The sequence below is a fragment of the Nomascus leucogenys genome, chromosome 20 (assembly GCF_006542625.1).
Source record: "Nomascus leucogenys isolate Asia chromosome 20, Asia_NLE_v1, whole genome shotgun sequence".
NCBI lineage: Eukaryota > Metazoa > Chordata > Mammalia > Primates > Hylobatidae > Nomascus > Nomascus leucogenys.
In genome coordinates, this window is record NC_044400.1 from 10,806,255 (window position 1) to 10,833,241 (window position 26,987).

A 26,987-nucleotide genomic window follows, 5' to 3' on the forward strand; every position below is an offset into this window, starting at 1 on the left:
CCCAATACTATATATTTTAGTATTATTAAAGCTGATGTCTTTTAGAGTAACAGTTAAAGGACAGGCTCGGGTGTCTGTGGTATCTCTCAGCCTTTGAGAAACTATCAGCTACCTCAAACCTAGAAATGTATGCTTTTCATTCTTCACCACAGATAAATTATGTTAAACAATTGATTAGTTCTGGTTCCAGGATTCTGTTAGAAAAAGTTGAAGAATTGACCACCTTCTAGCTTGGGAGAATTGAAGTTATGATGATGACCATCCTTAATCTTGTAAATTAATGAGATTTTGTAAAAAGAATACAGTCAGCCTTCAGCATCTTTTGGCTCCATGTCCTCAAATTAAACCAATGATGGATTAAGCCAACCATCGATCAAAAATATTTAGGAAGAAAACAAAACAGTAAAAAATAATACAAGTAAAAACGAATACAGTATAGCAACTATTTTTATAGTATTTTCATTGTATTTGGTAGTATAAGTAACCTAGAGATGACTTAAAATATATAGGAGGATGTGCGTAGGTTATATGCAAACACAGCAGGTCCCCAAATAATGTGGTATCATTCAACATGTTTCAGCCAACCATCGGTCAAAAATATTTAGGAAAAAAAACAGTAAAAAATAATGCAAGTAAAAACCAATACAGTATAGAAACTGTTATGATTGATCTAGAGATGACTTAAAATATACAGGAGCCTGTGCATAGGTTATACACAAACAGAAGGTCCTCAGATAATGTGGTGTCATTCAACAATGTTTCATTATAGTGTTGATGAGAAAAATAAATTGAATCCAGGCTGGAGCCACTGTCTGTGTGGAGTCTGTACATTCTCTCATGTCTGTGTGGGTTTTCTTCAGGGACTCTGGTTTCTTCCCACGTCCCAAAGCTGTGCCATTAGTTAACAAGTGTGTCTAAATGTTCCCAGTGTGACTGTTGGGGTGTGTATGAGTACACCTTGTGATGAAATGGTGGCCTGTTCAGGGCTAGTTCCTGACTGATGCCCTGAGCTGCTGAGATAGGTTCTAGCTGCCACCAGAACCTGAATAATTACGTTATTTTGATAAATAATTATCTTATTTGTTTTTATTAATCTTTATTAAATGTATGTATAGCTCATATTTATTTCAATGTTTAACATTATAAGTGTTTTGGCCGGGCATGGGGGCCCATGTCTGTAATCCCAGCAGTGTGGGAAGTGAGGCAAGAAAATCACATCAGCCTGGGGGTTCAAGACCAACCCGGGCAATGTAGCAAGACCTCATCTCTACAAAAAAAGTTTTTAAATTAGCTGAGGATGATGGTGTACAACTGCAGTCTCAGCTGCCTAGGAGGCTGAGGTGGGAGGATCGCTGGAGTCAGGGATACTGAGGCTGCAGTGAGCTGTGAATGAACCGCTGTACTCCAACTTAAAAGACAGAGTGAGATTATCTCAAAAAGCAAAAAGAATAGAAGTGTTTTGGGTCTGTATTTAGAAGTTTGGCGATGTTTTCGTGACCAGAAATATACCATAGCAACTTAACTCTTGTTTATATCAATTACCCTATGGTAAAAATGGTTTCATTATACATCAACATTTGGCTTAAAGTTGTAGTTTCCAAGAACAAATCAATTACATTAAGTGATGACTTCCTGTACTACACCATTTTGTATAAGGTATTTGACCTTCCTCAGAGTTTGGTATTTTCGGTTGGAGGGTGGGTCTTAGAATCAATTCCTTGCATATACCTAGAGAACTATATTTTCTTTTTGATTTACATCACCTACGTCTTTCCCCAGCAGAAGTGGGTTATTTCTGTTTTGTTTTGTTATTTTGCTATTTAGAATCTAGACTTCTTGGCCAGTGCGGTGGCTCATGCCTGTAATCCCAGCACTTTGGGAGGCCGAGGCGGGTGGGAGACCGAGACCACCCTGGCTAACACGGTGAAACTCTGTCTCTACTAAAATACAAAAACAATTATCTGGGTGTGGTGGTGGGAGCCTGTAGTCCCAGCTACTTCGGAGGCTGAGGCAGGAGAATGGCGTGAACCCAGGAGGTGGAGCTTGCAGTGAGCCGAGATGGCGCCACTGCACTCCAGCCTGGGCGACAGTGTGAGACTCAGTCTCAAAAAAAAAAAAAAAAAAAAAAAAAAACTAGACTTTTTGATCGATATATCTTGGGGGAAAAAGTAAATTTTACACAAGAATTTTTGCTGCAGTAACTGATTTTATATTATTCCCTAAGAAACTCTGTGAAGAATTCTAAGCACATCTTCTGTAAGGATATTACAACTCCTTATTCTCAGAGATACTTTACTTTTTTAATTAATTGCTATTTTATAAGCAAATACATGTTTTATTAAACTCCTTATACTTCTTAAAAGCTTCTTATCTTCTATTTAGCACATTTATATAGAAACATAAAAGTGGCTTTTTTTGTGAGTCATAGTCCTCTGTTCGTGTGCATGTGGGTTTGAAGCTAATTAATAAAATTACTTCCCTGTTGGTAGCTGGAATTTTAGTGAGGAGATCAGGCCATCCGTTAAGAGTCAAAACAGGACAGTTACAATTATCATAGATGTTGATCTGAGGACACGTTTCCAGAGAACTTTCAGAATTCCCTTCCTGATACCATATGCTTAATGCTGCAGGTATTAGCATTAAATTATTCCTTAATTTTTACATTAACATTAGATGAATTTATTTTGAAGTAACTTGTTCTGATTTAATGATCTGTACATAGCCATAAAAAGCCTTCCTGAATGCTTACTTTTTATTTTGTTTTATTTTTCTGAGATGGAGTCTCACTGTCTCCCAGGCTAGAGTGCAACGGCGGGATCTCGGCTCACTGCAACCTCTGCCTCCCGGCTTCAAGCAATTCTCCTGCCTCAGCCTCCCAAGTAGCTGGGATTACAGGCATGCACCACCAGGGCCGGCTAGTATTTGTGATTTTAGTTGAGGTGGGTTTTCACCATGTTGGCCGGGCTGATTTCAAACTCCTGACCTCGTGATCCACCTGCCTTGGTCTCCCAAAGTGCTGGGATTACAGGCATGAGGCACGGTGCCTGGCCCTGAATGCTTAGTTCTTTTTTAAAAAAAGGAAAAATGGGCTGGTCATGGTATCTCACGCCTATAATCCCAGCACTCTGGGAGGCTGAGGTAGGTGGATCACCTGAGTGCAGGAGTTTGAGACCAGCCTGGCCAACATGGTGAAACCCCGTCTCTACTAAAAATACAAAAATTAGTTGAGCATGGTAGCGCGTGCCTGTAATCCCAGCTACTCGGGAAGCTGAAGCAGGACAATCGCTTGAACCGGGAAGGCAGAGGTAGCAGTGAGCTGAGATCACGCCAATGTACTCCAGCCTGGGTGAGAGAGCGAGACTCCCTCTCAATAAACAAATAAATAATAGGAAAAATGAAAAAATAAACCTCTTAGCACTCTACTGTGCTATAAATTTGTCTTTATTTGTTAGTTTAGCTGTTAGGCTGCAAAGACTATTCCTATTTTTTATTGTCATTTATCAATAAGTTTGAAACTTGCCAAAGTAGAAATTAGAGATGCACTAAGCTTCTATTGCTGGTGCTTATTTATTCTATGCATTTGTTAAGATAGATTTTACACTAGACACAAACATACTCCCTTCCAAATTGTGCGTGATGCCATATCAAACTTTTAAATCATTCTCAAACTTAGTAATTTTTGTCTGGAATCTTATGTTTGCTTGTTTCGTTAATGGATTTTAGTATTTTAAGTAGGAATTTCTTGATGATACCATCACTGTGCCATATACTTGGTACAACTTGAAATTTATCAGGTTCATTTTATCTACCAATCAGAAACTTGGAAGGTATGATGCTCTTTTTATCATAAGTCATGAAATATATTTGAAGCCCATAATGTTTAATTACTGAAACTGATGTTTCTGATAATAGATTTTGTCTTTATGGAAGTAAGAAGGAAGTGAAGATAGAAAAGTGAACAAAGAAAAGAGAGAAATTATTACTTTTGTGGCAAGTAGCCTAATAATTTCTGATTTAATGCTTATTTGATGTATTTTTTTCTCTTTAAGTATAATTACTGTCATTTAAAAATTTTTATTTTGGACTTTCCTAATGGATTGTTGTCAGGTAACATGGGCATTTTTTTTTTCTTATATTTCCTGACCTCCATAAGTTTTTAGTCTTGTGGTGATGTTTACGAGATATTGGAATATTGGGAACTTATCATTAAAACTAAAGACAGTGAGCAATAGGAACCTAACTAAGCAAGGTCATAAAATGCATGCAGCATTTCAGTTTTTGATTAAGATTCTTGTTTTATTTTTTTCAGGCTGTAACATCTTGTGACTTATAGATTTATTCTAACATTGGGCTTTGTATTTCCCCTGCCACAGTATTTGGGAGTGAGTTGATATGGTTCTAGTTCTGTCATTAACTAGCTACGTAACTTCATACAACTCACTTTAAAACAAAAACACTTTTTTGCATAACTGCTAGAATCTCAGCTCTAAACATACTTTGCCCTTCAGTTCCCTTGTGCTTGCTTTCCTTATAATTTATGGTCTACCTCCCTCTGTCGGTGTCTGTGTCTGTGTGTTTGAGGGCAGTATTTGTCTCTTCCTTACTTTCTCCTTTTCTTTTTTATTCCTCTTAACCACTTACAATAGATGTACCTTCGTCCTTTTATCTGCCGTTTCCTTATGTTCCTTGGGACACCATTTCCGAAAGACATTCTTGGAAAAAGGATTTCATGGGCAAATGAGTTTGTGAAATTTTGCATGTTATATAACCTTATTGTAGATGATAATGCTATTAGCATGTTGAAAATTGTGAGAATTCCTTCCATAAAATACCTATTTAACATTGTTTAGCTCTTGGATTAGTCCGTTCTCACACTGCTGATAAAAAGATACCTGAGACTGGGTAATTTATAAAGGAAAGAGATTTAATTGACTCACAGCTCAGCATAGCTGGGGAGGCCTCTGGAAACTTACAATCACAGCAGAAGGGGAAGCAAACACATCCTTCTTCACATGTCAGCAGCAAGGAGAAGGGCCCAGCAAAAGGGGAAAAAGCCCTTTATGAAACCATCCGATCTCCTGAGAACTTACTCTCATGAGAACAGCATGAGGATAAACATCCTCATGATTCGACTACCTCCCACCAGGTCCCTCCCACGACAGGTGGCGATTGTGGGAACTACAATTCAAGCTGAGATTTGGGTGGGGACACAGAGCCAAACATATCAGTTCGAGATTTCCTTATTTTACCTGAGTACTGAACACTTTCTCGTTATTGTAGTGCTGTGTCTATGAATGTGTTTCTGTGTAGGTGCTTGTTTCTAAGGATGTAATATGAGTGTGTGTATCTAATACATATTAGCATCCCAAATATTTGGAGTTTTGTGCTATTTTGATAATATTGTTTTAAAGGCCTCAGGGAGAAGGCCTTCAGATTGGATTCTCCCATCCCTTTTTTTTTTTTTTTTGAGACAGAATCTCAGAATCTCGCTTTGTCGCCCAGGTTGGAGTGCAGCGGCGTGATCTCAGCTCACCGTAAGCTCCGCCTCCTGGGTTCACGCCATGCTCCTGCCTCAGCCTCCCCAGTAGCTGGGACTACAGGTGCCCACCATTACGCCCGGCTAATTTTTTGTATTTTTTAGTAGAAACGGGGTTTCACTGTGTTAGCCAGGATGGTCTCCATCTCCTGACCTCGTGATCCACCCACCTCGGCCTCCCAGAGTGCTGAGATTACAGGCGTGAGCCCCCCGTGCACAGCCACTCCCATCCCTTTTTAATGTATTTACTGCATCTGTGGCTAAACCTATAAGGCCTGAATATACAAGGAGATATGGAACCTTAATCTAGCTTTTCTGGTTGTGGCACAGTGTGGCAAGGAGTACTCTCTGTGCCAGTAGCCAAGCGGTTCCAGAGCCTGCTGCAGTCCATGCAGGTCTTTTGATGCTAAAAGATGGCCATGGTCGTTGGCACTGCAAATGCTGCAACGGTCTCATCAAGGTGAATGGATGGTGCCGGAAATGATTGACTCATGTACCCTGCAACACAAGCTACTGGAACCTGTTCTGCTTCTGGGCCAGGAGCAGTTTGCAGGTGTGGACATCATGTCTGTGTGAAGGATGGTGGTCATGAGGCCCAGTTTCATGTTATCCATCAGTCCATCTCCAAATCCCTGGTGTCCCATTACCAGAAGTATATGGATAAAGCTTTGAAGAAGATAAAAGACATTCTCAGTCAGTATGACCAGATACTGCTGGTAGCTGATATATTTCCAGAACTGAATGGTAGAGAAAGCCCTATATATACTACTGCCCAACTATGAGTCTAATTTTCTAACCTTTAAATAAATCTGTTTTAAATCATGCTTCCCGGGCTGGACACGGTGGCTCACGCCTGTAATCCCAGCACTTTGGGAGACTGAGGTGGGAGGATCATCTGAGGTCAGAAGTTCAAGATCAGCCTGGTCAAAATGGTAACACCCCATCTTTACTAAATATACAAAAATAAGCCAGGCGTGGTGGCGGGTGCCTGTAATCCCAGCTGCTAGGGAGACTGAGGCGGGAGAATTGCTTGAACCCGGGAGGTGGAGGTTGCAGTGAGCTGAGATTGCACCATTGTGCTCCAGCCTGGGCAACAAGAGTGAAACTTCATCTCAAAAACAAAACAAACAAAAACAAAAACATGCTCCCCAAATGTGCTAGAGAATATTAATTGTTAGCCTTAGATGCTTCACACACACAAAATATTATTTCCATAACTAAAGAAGCTCCTATTTTAGATTTTTATGTTGTTGGTAAATGCCATTTTGCTTACTGAAAACAATAACAGCAACAAAGAAACCTTTATAGAATTCCATTGTGACTTGATAGAATATTTCAGCTTATATGAACCAGTGAGAATAATTCATTACCATATGAAATACCTCACTTGGCCTTCAGACTTAGTTTGGTATTTTACATTGTTTGAAAATATATTGATTATTTGTTTGGAGTTGTGAGAGGTAGACAAAATTATTTTAAAGTCTCTAATTTATCTTTATAGAATATTCATAGTGTCTGAGAGAATAATTTTTCTAACGTCGACATGTCAGTCTAGGTTGTGTGCAAGGAACAGACACCTCATCACTTAGGAAGTGCTTTAATATAGCATGCTCTCAAAATTGTTAAATGAGATAAGGGAGAGAATTCTAGAATGTGCCTTTGGAAATGACACCCAGAACAACATAAAATTTAAGGACTCCTATTTCTGTGGTCTTTACCAGAATTGTGCTTAAATCAAGAACCCACTACTACTGCTTCGGTTGACTCTGAATACGCTGGAAACTTGAAATTGTACACCCACAGCTGCAATCCAAGAATTAGAAAGGCTTGTGCTGAAGCCCTGCCGTTATTGTTACGACACACACTACTTCTTGTCACCCAGGAAGCTGGATGATGGACTCTGAAACACAACTCCAAGTAAATGTCTTACTACCAACAATCATGCTTGCCAGATGAAAAAGTTAAAATTGGCAGGAAGATAGCCTCACTCTCACTTCTGCTTGCCAATTTCCGAATGCACTTTGATTAGCATGCAGAACCTTAGTTACAAGTTTGTGTGGAAAAGATAGTTTTAAGCTTTCCAATCACCTCAAATGGACAGAGGATAGAATGAAGCTGAAAGAGCCAATCCAGGGTGCCCACTACAATTGTTTTTGGTTGTTCTTTGTCTAGAAATAGTGGCAATTCTTTTTTTTTTTTTTTTTTTTCGAGACAGAGTCTCTCTGTGTCGCCCAGACTGGAGTGCAGTGGCGCGATCTCGGCTCACTTCAAGATCCGCCTCCTAGATTCACACCATTCTCCTGCCTCAGCCTCCCGAGTAGCTGGGACTACAGGCGCCCGCCACCACACCCGGCTAATTTTCAGTAGTTTTAGTAGAGATGGGGTTTCACCGTGTTAGCTAGGATGGTCTCGATCTCCTGACCTCACGATCCACCCGCCTCAGCCTCCCAAAGTGCTGGGATTACCGGCATGAGCCACCACACCCGGCAATTCTTTCTTAGTAGAAATTCCTTACCCTAGGTACTTATGAGGACAGTAAAACCAGCATAGGAAATGATTGTTCCTATGTTTTGTCCTCTTTTGGGAATCTTAAAAACAGTTTTCTTGGTGATCTGGCTTCCTGGTTGTGTGTGTGTGTGTGTGTGTAAATAGTTCACTTCCTCACATTATTTTTATTCACAGTTATGTCATAGTACGGTTTTGACAATTTCATATCTTTCCTTGGCATCGCCAATTCACTTAAAAGACTCTCATATTTTCTCCAAGGTGCCTCATTAGGCCCAGTCTGTTGTTTGCTCCTCTCAAGTGATTTCAGAAACTCCTCAAGTATTTCATCTTCTTTCATGGCTATCAAAGAAAGGGTCACATCTGGCAGGAAGAAAGATGGCATCATTGAATTCTGCTGACATACAAAGCAGGTTTTTAAAATAAATGATCTTTTTCTTGTTTGTCTTTTGTTATCTCAAAGGGAGATATTTAGTTGTCTCCAAATTTCTGAACAGAACCATTTCTAGTTAAATTTTTTTCAAAGACATTTGAAAAATAAGGCTTTTCTCTATCAGATGCAAGTTTTACTGTTTTACGGCTTTGAGTATTTGATTTGCAAGAAGAATATACAGTTGAGTAAATTAGAACTATCGTAGTTCTCTCCACAAAGATTTTGGACTTAAAGGAGTGCATTAAGTTTGCGATTACTCCTGCAAAATGCCATGGGGAATTACATCATGTACTTATATAATTTGTGAAAAATTTTTTATTGATAAAATACAGATAATAGAGGCAAAATTATTTAATATATAAATTATGCAAATCCTCTCACTGTTCCACCCCATTCTACGTGGATAGCCTGAGCTTCTGTTTTGGGACTTTCATTGTTATCTATCCCATGCCAATGGGATGATATTCACACAGAATTACATGGAGAGGCAAGGTAATTATTCTCATAAACTCAAGTTCAATCATCTCAATTTTTTCCCTTTCGAATTATACAGGTTATCAGTTCTTTTTCTGAACTCATATTGAATGTAACAATTTAATTTTAATCATCATACAAAGTTAGAAAATAATGGGAGGTGATTCTAGCCAGATATATAACAAACATCTAAATTTATTAGAGCTTTTTCTTGGAACTTTTACAAGAAACATTAAGATTAATAATATTGATATTTTGTCTTGGTCAGAGATCAAGTGGTATTACCATATGTAAACCAATGTTTTAAAACTAGGTGCTTTTCAATCTAAGATTATACCTAAGATAGGCGTTGAGCTATTATGTAATGTATATGCCTTATGTAAAACTCAAATTCTTTTTTTCTTTTTTCCTTCTTTCTTTTTTTTTTTTTTTTTTTTGAGACAGAGTCTTTCTCTGTCACCCAGGCTAGGGTGCAGTGGCATGATCTTGGCTCACTGCAAACCCCACCTCTCGGGTTCAAGAGATTCTCCTGCCTCAGCCTCCCAAATAGTTGGGATTACAGGCACCTGCCACCACACCTGGCTAATTTTCGTATTTTTAGTAGAGACAGGGTTTCACCATCTTGGCCTGGCTGGTCTCGAACTCCTGACCTTGTGATCCACCCCCCTACCCCTTGGCCTCCCAAAGTGTCATCTCTTACATTCTTAGAAATATGAATTATTTTCAGAACTTACTGTTGGCAATTATTATTATTATGTATAAATTTCAGTATGAGTACATATTTTATAGTTCTCCTTTCCTCATCTCAAACATATAAGTACATTTATTTCTTGGTATACACATCTGAAGTGCTATGGGGTAAATCCCCAGGAAAATAACACCCCAATTTCTATTTGGACTAGTCCTAGGCTACCTTTGGAAGTGAAATATCTGAGGTGGAGGACCATAAACTGGCCATTGCAGGACCATCCCAAATCTGGATTTCTCTCATATCATTCTCCAATTCACAGATGTTCTAGCAACTTTCAGGATGCCTCAGTGTTATTCCTGGAAGTAATTTCTACCCATGTCAAACAAATTAAACAAGTCGTTTGGTGATTGGTTTTGATTGTTGGACTTGATTCTTGAAAAAGTGGCAATCAAAGGCACTTATTGATTTTTATAATTTATGTCTCCAGGAACTTGTGCCATTTTATTACCATTATGTAATTAATTTTGACAAATCAAGTGAGTTTAATATCTAAAATGTTTGTCCAACCTCATTAAAATTGGGCAAAGATGTTAGGGTGTCAATTTTAAATCTTTCCTGCTTTCTCTTGTGGGCATTTAATGCTATAAATTTCCCTCTACACTCTGCTTTAAATGTGTTGCAGAGATTCTGGTACATTGTGTCTTCATTCTCATTGGTTTCAAAGACCATCTTTATTTCTACGTTCATTTCGTTATTTACCCAGTAGTCATTCAGGAACGGGTTCTTCAGTTTCCATCTAGTTGTGCGGTTTTGAGTGAGTTTCTTAATCCTGAGTTCTAATTTGATTGCACTGTGGTCTGAGAGACCATTTGTTATGATTTCCATTCTTTTGCATTTGCTGAGGAGTGTTTTACTTCCAATTATGTGGTCAATTTCAGAATAAGTGTGATGAGGTGCTGAGAAGAATGTATGTTCTGTTGATCTGGGGCAGAGCGTTCTGTAGATGTCTATTAGGTCCACTTGGTCCAGAGCTGAGTTCAAGTCCTGAATATCTGTTAATTTTCTCTCTCAATCTAACATTGACAGTGGGGTGTTAAAGTCCCCGCCCCCCATTATCGTGTGGGAGTCTAAGTCTCTTTATAGGTCTCTAAAAACTTGTTTTATGATTCTGGGTGTTCCTGTATTAGATGCATATATATTTAGGGTAGTTAGCTCTTCCTGCTGCATTGATCCCTTTACCGTTATGTAATGCCCTTTATCTCTTTTGATCTTTGTTGCTTTAAAGTCTGTTTTATCAGAGATTAGGATTGCAACTCCTTTTTTTTTTTCCTTTCCATTTACTTGGTAAATATTCTTCCATCCCTTTACTTTGAGCCCACGTGTGTCTTTGCATGTGAGATGGGTCTCCTGAATACAGCACACCAATGGGTCTTGACTCTTTCTCCAATTCGCCACTCTGTGTCTTTTAATTGGAGCATATAACCTGTTTACATTTAAGGCTAATATTGTTATGTGTGAATTTGATCCTGTCATTATGATGCTAGCTGGTTGTTTTCCTCCTTAGTTGATGTAGTTTCTTCATAGTGTTGATGTTCTTTACAATTTGCTATGTTTTTGCAGTGGCTGGTACCAGTTGTTCCTTTTCATGTTTAGTGCTTCCTTTAGGAACTCTTGTAAGGCAGGTCTGGTGGTGACAAAACAGAATAGAAAACCAAATATCACATGTTCTCACTCATAACTGGGAGCTGAACACTGAAAACACATGGTCATAGGGAGGGGAACATAACACACTGGGGCCGGTTGGGGGTGGGCGTTAGGGGAGCAATAACGTTAAGAGAAATACCTCTAATGTGGGTGACAGGTTGATGGGTGCAACAAACATATATACCTATGTAACAAAACTGCACATTCTGCATATGTACCCCAGAATGTAAAATATAATTTAAAAATTGGGCAAAAACATGAACAGACATTTCTCAAAAGAAGGTGTGATGTGTGGCCAACAAACATGAAAGAGTTCAACATCACTGACCGCTAGAGAAATGTAAATCAAAACCACAATGAGATACCATCTCACGTCAGTCAGAATGGCTATTATTAAAAAGTCAAAAAATAACATATGCTGGCAAGGTTGCAGAGAAAAAAGGAACACTCATACCCTGTTGGTGGGAGTGTTAATTAGTTCAACCATTGTGGAAAGCAGCGTGGTAATTCCTCAAAGAGCTAAAAGCAGAGCTACCATTCGACCCAGCAATCCCATTACTGGGTATATACCCAGAAGAATATAAATCATTCTACCATAAAGACATATGCACGTATATGTTAATTGCAGAAATATTCGCAATAGCAAAGACGTGGAATCAACCTTAATGCTCATCAATGGTAGACTAGATAAAGGAAATATAGTACATATCACCAAAGAAAACTATGCAGCCACAAAAACAAAACAAAAAAAAAAACCAAGATCATATCCTTTGCAGTAACATGGATGGAGCTGGAGTTCTCAGTCACAAGTGGGAGCTGAATGATGAGAACACATGGACACATGACATGGGGGCAACAACGCGCTGAGGCCTGTCAGGGATGGGTGTGGGGAAGAGCATCAGGAAGAATAGCTAATGGATGCTGGGCTTAATATCTAGGTGATGGAATGATCTGTGCGGCAAACCATCATGGCATATATTTACATATGTAACAAACCTGCACATCCTCCATATGTACCACTGAACTTAAAATTTGAAAAAAATAAGAATAAAATGTTTGTCAATGGAAACATGGCTGAAGAAGCATCTCACAACTATTTGGTCACAGGGTTTCTTGGTTGCAATTTCTTTTAGCAGACTGAATGCAACTGATAACATTGATCTAACAGGACCTCCTTTTATTTAAAGAATCAGTCCACTAAAAGTATTCAGTCCAGAATCTTCTTCTCTAATTGTATATTAGAGCTAATACTTTGGGGAAACATATACCATTTCTATCTTCCATTTGTTGTGATTTAGATTCTGAGTCTACAACTTGGGTAGGTTAAGAGATATGACAAAAATGAATAATTAAAAAAGTACCATAATTTTATTTGTATAAAAACATGTAATAATTATATAAATATAATAATAACTTAAAATATGTATTTTTACGGACACAAATCAAAAGGTAATCTAAAGTAATCTAATATATGCAAACATAAGTTGTGAAGGTAATTGGTAATCTCAAATAAAACCGTGGACTAGGTGTCAGTAAATTCTTTCTTAGAGGATAGGAACAAGAGCCACAAAGTTCCATGACTCTGAATCAGAAAGTGTCTCTTGGTAGGGGATGGATAAGAAAGCACTCTAGATAGCACTCCAGATAATCACAAGCAGCAAGGCTGTAAAATCAAGACGTGGCAGTTTTAATGCATAAGTGGATGCGGTAGTATTTCATCCTCAGTACGACATTTTGTCAGAACATTATTTTGATCTTTGCTTTCTTAGCCATTTTTACTCATTCAGACTCACCAGTCGTCACTATTATCTCACACCGTGCTATGGTGTTATCATCTCTCACACTATTGTTACTCACCCTGGGTACTCATTCCTGCAAATTGCTGTCTGCCTAATTGTCCTTTCATAAAATTACTCATCTATGTTAAATAATATAGGTCCTTCTACACTTATTTCTCAGGTAAAGTGACTTCTTATATTTGAGCTCATGGTAAAAGCAAAGAAAATATTGCAGCTGATTAAGGAATGAAAAAGCTATGACTTCAGATGCTGCTTAAACTGACTGAAGAAGTGAGAGCACAGATTTTAGGCAGGAATTTTTTGAGCAAAGGCTATTGCAAAAATATGAGTATATATTTCCAAATATGCATTGAACACTTACTATGGGCTATATGCAGTTCTGGGTTTTGGAAATAACAGCAGGGAATTACACATATAAGACCTTTGCTCATATGGGGCTTATATTCTAATGTGGGGAGATAGTGCACTGATAAGTCACTAGTTAACTTCTCAGTGATGAAAACTACAAGGAAAATAAAATTAGGGCAATGGTATGCATTGATGGGGATGAGTCACCGTGTGTGTATGCACGTATGTATGTGTGTGTACATATAGGGGGATGAGTGGTCTTCTTAGTATCTACTGGTCAACGGAGGCCTTTCTGAAAAACTGACATTTGAGCAGATACTTGAATGAAGAGAGAGCATAAGCCATGACTATATCAGATATTATTTTGTCTTGAGGGCTAAGTAATGTCTGAAAGATCATTCCATCACCTAGATATTAAGCCCAGAATCCATCAGCTGTTCTTTCTGATGCTCTCCCCCACACCCACCCCTGGCAGGCCTCAGTGCATTGTTCCCTCCCCCTCATGTGTCCGTGTGTTCTCATCATTCAGCTCCCACTTGTGACTGAGAACTCCAGCTCCATTCATGTTACTGCAAATGATATGATCTTGGTTTTTTGTTTTGTTTTTTTTTTTTTGTGGCTACATAGTTTCCTTTGGTGTATATGTACTATATTTCCTTTATCTAGTCTACCATTGATGAGCATTAAGGTTGATTCCACATCTTTGCTATTGTGAATATTTCTGCAATTAACATATACATGCCTGTGTCTTTGTGGCAGAATGATTTATATTCTTCTGGATATATGGCCAGTAATGGGATTGCTGGGTCCAATGGTAGTTCTACTTTTAGCTCTTTGAGGAACTGCCACGTTGCTTTCCACAATGGTTGAACTAATTAACACTCCCACCAACAGGGTATGAGTGTTCCTTTTTTCTCTGCAGCCCTGCCAGCATATGTTATTTTTTGTCTTTTTAGTAATAGCCATTCTGATTGATGTGAGATGGTATCTCATTGTGGTTTTGATTTGCATTTCTTTAGTGGTCAGTGATGTTGAGCTCTTTTTCATGTTTGTTGGCCAGATGTTTGTCTTCTTTTGAGAAATGTCTGTTCATGTTCTTTGCCCACTTTTTAATGGGGTTGGACAAACATTTTAGATATTAAACTCACTCGATTTGTCAAAATTAATTACATAATGGTAATAAAATGGCACAAGTTCTTGAAGACATAAATTATAAAAATCAATAAGTGCCTTTGCCTTTTTTCAAGAATCGAGTCTTAAGGAGCTTTCTCTGCAGGTTCAAAGAAAAGCAAACAAGTGTGACTGCAGTAGAGTGAGCAAGGACAATATTAGAACAGGCAGTTTAGGAGCCTTGTAGTTCATATTAAAGACTTTAAATTCTCTCCTGATCATGGTGGAAAGCCACTGGAAATTTTTAAGTAAAGGAGCAATATTTTGGGGAAAAAAATGCAGACTGAAGATTTAGAGTAAAACCTGTAGTTGGCTAAAACTATGTAGAAGAAACAATAACACAAATAAAAGCCCACTGAGCCTCAGTTCCTGAGAGGCCTTCATGGTAAAATGTTATAAGAGAAATACTCTAAAGTGTTTTAACATAAAATTGAGCTGAAGTCTAGTAAGCTGAGATGTTGGTGAAGATATTGATGATGTATTTCTGAAAGCATTTGTGCAGGACTGTACATTTTAAGAGTCTATCAGTTTAAGACTTTTCTTCACTGCAATCTACTGAAACAGAACCCTGATCACAAGGAGCACTGATTTCTTCTGTGGTGTCATGGTATAATTTAGGTTTTGCAATTATCACTCTGGGTTCTCTGTGAGGGACTTTATAGTGGGTCTAGAAAGGAAGCAGAGAGAGCAGTTATAGAAACTACTGTAGCCATCCAGAAGAGATAAGATAGTGTCTAAACAAGGAGCGTAATAGCAGATACAGAAAGAAGTGGATAGTTTCAAGAGGAGGCTTTAAGATTTATTGATAGATTGAATATGTGGTGAGTTGGGGAAAGATAAAAATGGAATGGATGAATACATTTGATCTGTAGATCGAATAAGAATATAATGTTTGCCTACTGGCAAAAAGACACCTCTGTGTAAACTATGTTTTCTGCTGTAGAGATGGACTAACCTAGAGTCTTTTCTAAGTGCATCTAGCATAGGAAATAAAATTGGCTTGTGGCCTGTGCTAGAAGAAGGAATTGGGGAAATGGTGGAAAAGTGAGTGGAAGGAGGTACAAAAGCTCAGTCACCTGTGCCCCCTCCCCCAAACAAAAAGCATAAGAATAACCAAGACCCTGCATAGATACCTGACAGTCACCTGCCACCACGTGACAGGAGCACTTTCCTTGTCTTTTTCCAAGAAAGACATGCACAGGTTCTATGTAGAGTTTTGTGACTACCAGCATTCAGAAATGTCCTAGGTATTTATTTTGAATTCATTTTATCTGTTTAAGAAACAGGATTGGAGCATAGATGGGGACAGTGTTTCATTAAAGGAATAAGGAAGGGCTCTGTAATGTGCCACAGCGTCTTCTCTGATTTAGGATGTGCCTGCTCATTGAACTTCCATAATACTACTTTAATTACTGTACCAACCTGACAGAGCCTTTGTTTGTTCAACTCAGTTTGCTTAATTCCATCCAGGGATAAAGTGAGTACATGCTTCTTCGTAAAGATTATGGTGGCATATAAAAGTAAAAATAAATGCAATTATATCATCTTATTCAGTAGGCATTTTCAAACATTCTTGCAAAGAAATGTGGCATAAAACCTAAATGTTAATTTCCCACTTAAACCATTCAAGAGATACATAAATCGAGGAAAGTGGAATAGGTCTCTTTATAATCTTGCGTTTTTCTTTAACATCACAACTTATGGGGCAATAATTGAGTGGAAATAAAAATGTTAAAATATTCATAATATACAAGAAAAGAAATGTGAATAGAAACAAATCTGCATTTGGAATTTTTCTGATTTTCTGTGATGCCTTCAAAATTTCTGCCGTCATTCTTGGCTCCTACACCAAAGCTAGAAGACAACTTAAATGTATCCCATTAAATATGATTACATATTTAATATTGACTAAAGAAAGGTGGCGAGTTTCTGTCACATAACTTCACTACTGCTTTGATACTCTTTGAAGTTATCATATTTCCCTCCTGGAAATTGCAGTATGTTCCTAACTGGTCACTTGTTTTCAGACTTTTCCCCTTTATCCATAGAGCAACCAGAATGATCTTTTTCAAATACTGAATAGACATCTCCTTGCCCTTCTTGAAATAGTCCTGGTGACCTTCCGTGAAAGACTGCAGGTGGAACAAGTGTTTATATCATATTGAAAGTCTACTCTAAGTACAGTCAAAAATGCTTTTGAATGTATTAACCCAAAAATATCAAAGAGACAAATTATGTGAGACAATTTCGGACAATAAGGAGCAGATAATTAAATAAATAAGATTTCATATTTTCCTGCTTTAAGTGAGTGTAAGTAAAAATCTAAGGTAAGAACCCCAGCAAGGCTAAACATTTAGAGACTTCAGGCACCAATGAAGGTGGGGTGTTTCCAGTGGGGCTGAGAATAAGAGGATTAGCTTAGAGCCTGTTTTGAAAATAGCTAGGCCTCTAGGTTCCCCAATACAACCCCAACAGACAGGCGATTTCTTATCCACTACTGTATTCATCTGATCTCACCCTGCTGATAAAGATATACCTGAGACTGGATACTTTATAAAGGAAAGAGGTGTAATTGACTCAAAGTTTCACACAGCCGGGAAGGCCTCACAATCATTGCAGAAGGCAAATGAGAATCAAAATCAGGTCTTAGGTGGCGGCAGGCAAGAGGCTTGTGCAGGGGAACTCCCATTTATAAATCCATCAGATCTCCTGAGACTTATTCTCTACCACAAGAACAGTTCAAGGTGAGATACCTTGCATCGTAAGGTGGGGTGGGGATACAGCCAAGCCACATCACCTACTTTGGCAGAAAACAGGGAATTTAATTTCAGAAGCAGTAAGTCTCAGGACTAATAAAAGGAAGTAGGAGTAAACCGTTGCACTTTGGAACAGGAAGACGGTAGGCAACGGGAATGATGTCAAAAGTAAACAACAGCAACAGTAAAAAACTGACTAGAATGCTGATTTTCCATTTGGGGAGGAGTTTTGTAGTTCTTCTGTAGAATTATGCAATAATAAATTCTAACAAACTAAAAGAAAAGCTGAAACACAAGGCAATTAACTCTAACTCTAAAAATAACCCAAAACTTGTTCAAGGAAGGAAGTGTAGTAATACTAAACTGCTTTCTCACCTATCAACGAAAATGTATATAGCCGTAATTATATAAACACTGAATGTTAATTTAACTGAAAATTAGATTGTGGGAGGATGAGGGGAGAGAAAGTGTGAATATAGATGTGTGTATGCGTGCATGAGTGTGGAGGGGTGTAAAGAATGAATTTCTAGTCTTATATAGCAGAAAGTCGTTAAATTATATATAAGCTTTAAATTTTAAAAATACTAATAGAAACATCTTACAGAGAATTATGAAAGTAAATGCAATTGACATAGCCAAAACAATTGGAAGAGAATGGAGAGGAGTGGAGTGGACACTGCTATTTTTTATCCTAAGCCTTGATGGGGTGTTTGACTTTCTAAATCATGCACATTTATTGTGTGATAGAAATAAAAATCACATTGACAACAAAGGAATTCCTTGGTTTTACAATCCAAAATCCAACCCCTGACCATAGTTCACATATCCCTGCCTATCTTTGCTACCTCATATTTTCTCATTCATTCTCATTTTAGCTACAAAATAGCCCCTTGACCCCTGCTTCTCATTTTCAGAAAATGCCAAGCTCATTTCTGCTTGGTAGGCCTTACTGCCCAAATTCCACATGGCTAGCATCTTCTTGTCAGAGCTCAGTTCAAATATCATACTTCTCAGGATGGCTTCCCTAAACAGCCACTCTATGCCATTTTTCTGTTTTATCTTCTTCATAACACTAGTCCTACCTGATGCTGCCCTTCTTGAGAATGGGACAATATCCCATTCAGTCCAATATCCCATTCAATCCAGGCCTTGGTTGTGCCCCAATGCACAGAATGACACTTTGATAAAATACAGCATATGTTTTCAAGAAAGTGTGTCTAAATTTCTCAGGGTTCATTTATGAGCATTTGTGGATTATCCTCTGTGTTTTCAGCATTAGAGCTGCACGATGGATAATTTCAGGAATCCAAAACACTTATTGGTGTAGGCAGTCTTGTTTGAAGGTTGGTCGGAAAATGATAGCCAAGTGCTGGGAAGCCAACAAAATTCATTTTTAAAAGTTGCAGGAATTTGACTACTCAGTTATCTTTTGCTGCATAAAAGATTATGCCAAGGCTTCCTGACTTTAAAAACAGCAAATATTATAATCTTACAGTTTCTATGGGTCAGAAATTCAGGAGTGGCTTAGTGAGGTGGTTCTGTTATAGAGACTCTCATGAGGTTGCAGTTAAGATGTTAACCAGGACTGCAGGCATCTGGCATCTTAACTGGAGCTAGAAGACTGGCTTCCAGGCTCACTCTTGTGGCTGCTGGCAGGAAGCGTCAGTTCCTTGCAATATAGACCACATAGGGCTGCTTGAGTGCCCTCATAGCATGGCAGGTGGCTTCCACCAGAGTGAGTGATTCAAAGAGAGAGAGAGAACCGAATGGAAGTTACAATGCCTTTTATGACTTACCCTCAGAAATCATCATCTCTTCCACATTCTGTTCAGTAGAAGAACAAAGAACAGCCCACCTTCAGGAGAATAATTAAGCTTCATCTCTTAAAAGGAGGAGTATCAAAGAATTTGTGGGCATATTTTTAAAGTATCACAACTACTGCATATCTTATTAATTTATTGCTTTAGTACTGTAACATTCTCTAGTACATGCATATCACAAGCAGTCACAAAGATATAAATTAAAGGGCAGTCTTTTTGTTCCCTCTGGGAGATAACTAATATTTTTGAAAAATCTACTGGATGTCACTGTCCTGGATTTTTAATATTTGTTATCTGATTTAATCGCCTCACACCACTTTGGAATTTTGGTATTTTGTTTATTTAATATAAGGACAATTACTCTTATTGATGTTAGTAACCTTTTCAAAAACATGTTTAATTAGAGGGCTAGGCTAAACCAAATGATATACGGTGTTTTCTTTGCTGTGGTGTCATCACACTAGTGGCCCTTGGTCCAATATGGTTGCAGATAGGTTTGGTTGAATACACAGAATGGTTTATAAATTTTAAAAATTAGTTTATAACATTGAAAAATTGAGAGATTTCAACTGAAACCTGGAAATCATGTTTTGAAGTTCTTTGAAGCAACAAAGCATCTCTAGATGAAAACAAGTGCTGAAGTTGAGGCTGCCTTTTTTAGGTAGGTGTATACTGTCTGGCCATCATCTAGATTTGCCACAGTCCTGATTAATAAATTTAGCCTATTTATGTTCTCATTCTGATCCTTGTAGACATTTAAATTTGCCATTTCTGATTGGCAGAAAATCAATATAGAAAATAAAGAAGAAATCAAGTACTGACAATTGCCAGTGTATAATTTTCAAAAAGTTAAAAACATGACTTATGTAAATATATAGAGAGCATATGTCAAGCAGTCATTTAGCTCATTAACAAGAGAACCAGCAGGATGGCAAAACCATTTCAAAGTAGAATGGAAGAGGTTTAAATATTTACAATCGATGAAAGAAAAAGTACTCAGATAAGATTGCAAAATTACAGATAAAACCAGTCAATATTGTACTGGACAATAAAAGTGTAAACTTTGCAGCTATCTTTTCTACCTGGTGGAAATCATTTGCATCTCTGTTGGAGAAAAAGTATTTTTAATGCATCAATCTAAACATGGATTTAAACACATTAAATCCATAGAGAATGAGACCTACGCAATATTTGCTTGAAATTGTAAGTCAAACAAAGGTATACTCGCCAGGAGAAGGAACTAATCCTTGGATGGCCTTGTTAGACAATTGTTCAGAATGACATAAAAAAGACACACAACAATTCCTTTTTATTTATTTTTTTTTTTTAAGCAAGATTTGACTTTCTCAGTTTTATAGGGTTTTTTTTTTAACTTTTAGGTTGGGGTACAAAGGCAGGTTTGTTACATAGGTAAAGTTGTGTTATGGGGGTTTGTTTTACAGATTATTTCATTGCCCAGTACCCAAAAGTTGTCTTTTCTACTCCTCTCGCTCCTCCCACCCTCCACCCTCAAGTAGACCCCAGTGTCTATTGTTCCCTTCTTTGTGTTCTTGAGTTCTCATCATTTAGCTCCTACATGAGAACATGCAGTATTTTGATTTCTGTTTCTGTCTTAGTTTGCTAATAACCTCCAGCTCCATTCATATTCCTGCAAACAACATAATCTCATTCCTTTTTATTGCTGCATAGTATTCCATGGTATATATAAGCACCATGTTTTCTTTATCCGTTTAGTCACTGATGAGCATTTAGGTTGATTCCATGTCTTTGCTATTGTGAATAGTGCTTATAGTGCTACATTAAACATTCATGTGCTTGTGTCTTTATGATAGAATGATTTATATTCCTCTGGGTATATACACAGTAATGGAATTTCTGGGTTAAATGGTAGTTCTGCTTTTAGCTCTTTGAGGAATTGCCATACTGCTTTCTACAATAGTTGAACTAATTTACAATCCCATCGACAATGTATAAGTGTTCCCTTTTCTCTGCAACCATGCCAGCATCTGCTATTTTTTGACTTTAAAATGTTTCAGTTCTACGTTCACCCATTCTGGTAATTAATTGCTTGCCTTATAATATAACAAAAAAGTTGATGTATCATTTTATAGCCAATTATGAGTTATCACCATAACTATTCATTTTTTAAACTCTTTTCTGAATGTTTCATTCTCATTAATTATTACTGGGTGCAAATTTAAGTTTTTAAACCTAACAAATAACAAGTTTTAAAAACATAGTTGCTTGTATTTATATACTACTTTACAAGTTTCAAAATATTTGTATTCTTTTATTCTTCTACTTTTGCCAATGTTGATATTTAGAGTTATCTATATTTCAGATGGTGAGTGATCAGTACTTTCAGATGATATTGATATAGAGCAGAAAATTCTCAGTAACTTTTGACGATTAAGGAATTTTGAGTAATCAAAATAAGAGCCACTTCAAAGGAACAATGAGAGCAAAATCCAGGTGACTTTTGGTTGAAAACAAGAATAAGTAGCAACTAAAAAAATATAGTAAGAAGAAAATATTTAAAATTTTGTTCCAGTAACAGTAAAGCAATAAGGGACTTACATTTTGAGATATTTTAGTAATATCATAAAATGATTATGGTTATTTTCATTCATCTCCTATGAACTTTGTTATATTTCAGCAAAATTAAGGTAAAATACTCAATACTTTAGGAAATTCACTTTGCTCCTAAGATGTTCAAATCATTTTCTGATTTCTGAAGACAGGTATATAATTTAGACTTTTAAAAATTCTAGTTTCTAGGCTGGTTGAAAAAAGCTTTCTGTAATTTGGAAAACCTTTAAATGCTTATTAAATTTGGTCAAATTTATCCATTCATCCATCTAATGTATTTATTTATTGGCTTACTTGCTTGAACTCTTTGTCTAATTGCCTCAACTCTCTAATTCTAATACAAATTAAATTAAAAGCAGACACTTCAACTATAAAATGAGGAACAAAGCCAATTCCCCATAGTTACTAAGTGTCTGGCTTGTTATTAAGTTCTGTAGTGAGATCTCAATGCTTCAAAGTTGCATAATTGGTAACAATATCTATTGTTTCAGTAGCAGAAAATCTTTCTGAAATGATAAAGAGTTGAGAGAAGGTATGAATGCTGTCAAACAGCTCTTTTGTCTGAAATTACAATTGTATAGACTAAAGCAACTGCATGCCCAGCTTGAGGGATGGGTCATTGAATGGACTGTGGCACATACTTTATCTGAACCCAAGGTATTTGAAATGACATTTGAAACGGTGAGTTCTGAGCTCTAGCTGATATAATAATACAAAAAGACTCAAAAACAAAGCAAACCATACATTCCAGATTTCTCAAGACAGATAAATAATTCACACTTTTAAAGTCCTGGTTAATGGACTGGTTGAAAAAATAAAAAGCTTATTTTTGTTTGGGAAACATTTAAATATCTATGATTTTATAAAGACTAATTTAGGAATAAAACTATTATCAATAGCTTGAAAATCTCTATCCCATTAATTGCAATATCTTCTTTCTGCTCGTCCTTGTAGGAGATGATAGACATTCCCACAAAGTTTCTGCCTTCTCTACCTTGTTTTGACAATATACCCTTACAAATGATAATGCTGACACATACATCTATGTTAGTCTTACTACTGAGAGAACATCAATAGAAGCAGCATGTTACTGAGGAAGTATTTTAAGGCATAGAGTAGGAGGAATGTTTAGGCTCAGACTGCAGAAGGAAACTCTTTTAGGGGAGGATAAAATACAATTTTTACCTGTTTTAAGTTCTGCAGCTGGGACCATGCCAATTAGACTAACAAAAGACAGATTAACAAGAGAAAAATATATGCATTTATTTAATATAAGTTTTATGAGACACAGAAGCATTCATAAGGAAATGAAGACCCAAAGAGATGGTTGAGCCTGAGTGTTTTCATACTAGGTATGATGAATAGTAGAAAGTTATGGAGAGAACATGATGGGGCATGGTTAAGAGCTAAGAATAATAAATGGAGTATTTAGCATCACCTGTTCAGATTTCTCTGTTTCCCACCATCTTTGGAAATAAGGATGTTTCTTTCCTCTGGAGGTAGGGAGGTCACCTCTCACATGAGGATCTTATGACCTACTCCAGGGGAGAAGGGGAAGGTTAGAGAGTTTTTGCAGCATCTGCTGTTTCTATGACCTGCTTCAGAGGAAAGGGGAAAGTTAGGGAGCCCTTCTCGCACCCACTATTTCTCAAATTCCTTCAATATGCCAAAGTGCCATATTTTGGAGTAGACTGTTCATAACCTTGTCACTCTGTTTAGTCAGTGAATCATAGATTCATTCTAAGTTCAAGCAAGGAAGTATCAAAGTATAATTTTCAAAAGTTAAAAATGTGACTATAATAAAAATCTAGAATGAACATAGATCAGAAAATTTTCTTATGGCATTATTGAGGGAAACAGACCAGTATTGCTGGTCTAACCTCGTTAGAGGAATTGGGTATTTATAGGCATTTTAATGAAAACTAATATTTAAATGAGATTCATAGGTTAGGCATATAAATGTTTAATACCTCACAGGGCAATAAAATCATAACCTTTGAGTTTATCATTTTTATCAGAGAAGTATCTATAAATTAACATGCAATTTCAGTGTATGGCTGTTCAAAAAATATTCAAGTCAAAGACAGATACACTCTTCTAAAGCTGCAGTATTGAGAATAGTGTAGGGGCAAAAAGAACTTTGCTTCTATCCTGTGAAGATTCTATAATTTCAGTCTCCGGAATAAACTTGACAGCAGACATATTAAGAGGAGAAAAGGGATGCCAATTTATTACGTGCATACTCACTGGGGTTCCACAGAGTATACGACTCCAAAAAAGACCAGATGGCTGAAGATAGTATAGTATCCTGAGCTACAGAAAACAATAGAGGCGTGGGTTTGAGGTGGTGACAGGTTATGGGAGGTTGAGGGGAGGAAATGCATGGAGAACAAAGGCTGTCTTGATACACAGATTCTCTCAGGGAGCAGTCCTGAGCAAAAGACGTGGTGTGTTGACCTTCAGCCTCTTTTCTTCTGACTTAATCTTTCTGGTCTGATGAGATTATAGGTAGTGGGTTTATTACAGATGCTTTCTTTCTTTTCTTCCTTTTCTTTCTTTGTTCCTTTTCTTTCTTTCTTTATTCTGAAGGAACTTCGCTTTGTCAGATAAAGGAACTTCAGAGAAAACCCATCCCTGCATTGCCTGCTCCCCAGGTGCTTTGCAGTCTGAAGTCCAAAGTGGCGTGTATTTTGGGATACCTTTTTCTAAGCCCCAACAGTAGCCACTAGCTACCTATGTCATTTAAATTTAAATTCCAATTAATTAAAATTAGATATGATAAAAATTCAATTTTCCAGTCATAGTAGCCACATGTTAAATTTGGCTAGTGGTTACTTTATTGGACAGCATAAATATGGAATATTTTTATTGTTGACCTAAAAGGAAGAAGCTGAGGCCAAATTAAGTAGAGAGTTTATTTGGACCAAGCTTGAGGATTGCAACGCAGTAATACAGATTCAATTTGCTTCGAATGCATATTCCTATTAGCAGCAGTTACAAGTAGGTTTTTAAAGGGAAAGAAGAGGCCATTCCTAACTTGTTTACTAAGAATTTACATTAAAGTAGCATAAGTTATTGATTGGCTATACATTGTTCTTTGTATCACAAGTTCCAGGAAGATGAAGATCATGAGTGAGACAGCTACTCAGAACTGAAATGTCTTTAAACAGCTGCTGCTGGGCTTGGGTGTGAAAGGTATAGCTGAAATCCCATACTCAAGTCTCTCTGAGCCTGATTAATTTTTCATACCTCACATAGCTCAGACTGCTCTTAGCTATTTTTCTTTTCTCACCATCACTGTAGAAAGTGCTGTTGGGCAGCACTCTTCTAGAGAATTAATTAATCAATCCTTGAGCAAGCCTTTTTTTACAATTCCTAAGTATGCCATTGAAAGAAACTATCACCCCTCCATTTGCTTTATTTCCAAGTTTTGGATTTTTTTCAAACAAAGGAATCTTATAGATCTCCTTTTCTATCTTCTCCACCCTTTCCTTCTTTTAATAAAAGGGAATCTGAAAACCAGGATTTGCCTTACACTCAGAAAAGGTATTTATTCCTCACTACTACAGAGTTTAGCTGTACTGTTGAATCAGTTCTGTTCATTCCATCGAATGAACTATTTTGGACAAATGCAAAAAGTAAGACATTACATTCTAAATACCTATATTTTAAAACGTGGAAACCTTTATCCATGTAGCTAGGTCATCTTCAGTCTTCAAATAGCAAGAAGAAAGGCACCAAGAGGTAGTAAGTATTTTACATAATTATTAAGTCACATTTTGGCGTAGCGAGAGACTTTGCAGTTTCTTTTCATAAAAATGTCTATACTTTTGAAATGACCACTATGATGGTTTGGAAACAATTATGTTATTTTTGGATCATGATACTAGGTTGCACCTGTGATTCAATGATTTTTGTGTGTGTGTTTTTCAGATGTGCAACAAATGGCGATTGACTGGCTCACCCGAAATCTCTATTTTGTGGACCATGTCAGTGACCGGATCTTTGTTTGTAATTACAACGGTTCTGTATGTGTCACCCTGATTGATCTGGAGCTTCACAATCCTAAAGCAATAGCAGTAGATCCAATAGCAGGGTAAGAAATTCTTTATAATGTTGGGTCTAAAAAAGTTTGCATTTAAAAAGAAAAGATTGAAGTACGGCAAGTGTTGTTGTGGAAAATAAGACTATAGACTCAAACTTTTTAAAAATGTTGATTTTAACAACTCTGTTGCAGGAAGGAAAAAAGGCTATAACTCACCAGGCAGAAGCTGATGAGTTACTAGCACATGAATATTGCAGGTCTAATGTAAGACACAAATAACCTTCCATCTTCCCTTCCACCTTCCCAAGAACTGCATCGGGGTCATCAGAGAAAAGCCTCAGCATATTTTTAGGTTAAAGAGAGGAAACTTTTTAATGCTTGACGGTGGACTTTTTAGTTAGCAAACCTCCAGAATGCTACTTGAAGGATGTAATGTTGACGTACTTATATCCAGCATAACATTTAGGATTTACAAAAGGGGCACAACATATGTTTACCCAGGTACTAGTAAAACATTAAGAATAACTTTGTTCAGACTCTTTACGTTCAGTGACTGTTGATATGTAAACCCAAATATTATTATGGTGTTAGTGAATTCCTCGTCAGAATTCATCTTCTTTTTTTTTAACTTCCCAATTTTGCAAGCTACTTTATTGGTTGAATAGAGACCTCCTGACATTCTTTAGCTAATAGGCTTATTAATCTTTTTACCATATTTCATAATTTATAAAAATATAGTCATAAAATGTTTAAATTCCCATCATCTTTGCTCATATGATTAGAAAATCAATACAGGAATTATGCTCTTATTTTATGAACATGGTGGTATTATTAGAGAGCCAGGAGGAAAACTCAGTTCTTTCAGCAGTCACTATTGGACAAGGATACTTTCAAATTAACCACATAGTGTACCACTTTATTTAAAGGAGCTGTTATTTTTTAAGATGTAAATTGTAGCAAAGATTTGAAAACTGAAATTCTATCCTTGTTATTGTTTTAATCGTCCTCAGGCAGTTCAGACTGAAATGTCTGATGGAACATATCCTAAACTGCCATAAGCCTCCATTCAATAAATGGGAAAATATTTACTGAAGAAACAGCTGTCATCCATATGTGG

The 26,987-nt window shown here is 37.1% G+C and overlaps 1 protein-coding gene across 1 annotated transcript in view; it reads left to right on the forward strand.

Moving 5' to 3' along the window:
• LRP1B (LDL receptor related protein 1B) overlaps nucleotides 1-26,987 on the forward strand; it is a 1,933,392-nt gene that overhangs the window by 926,727 nt on the left and 979,678 nt on the right. The window contains exon 7 of the mRNA XM_003267617.4: nucleotides 25,759-25,921. Coding sequence (XP_003267665.2) covers nucleotides 25,759-25,921 — 163 coding nt within the window. The remainder of the gene's footprint in view (nucleotides 1-25,758; nucleotides 25,922-26,987) is intronic.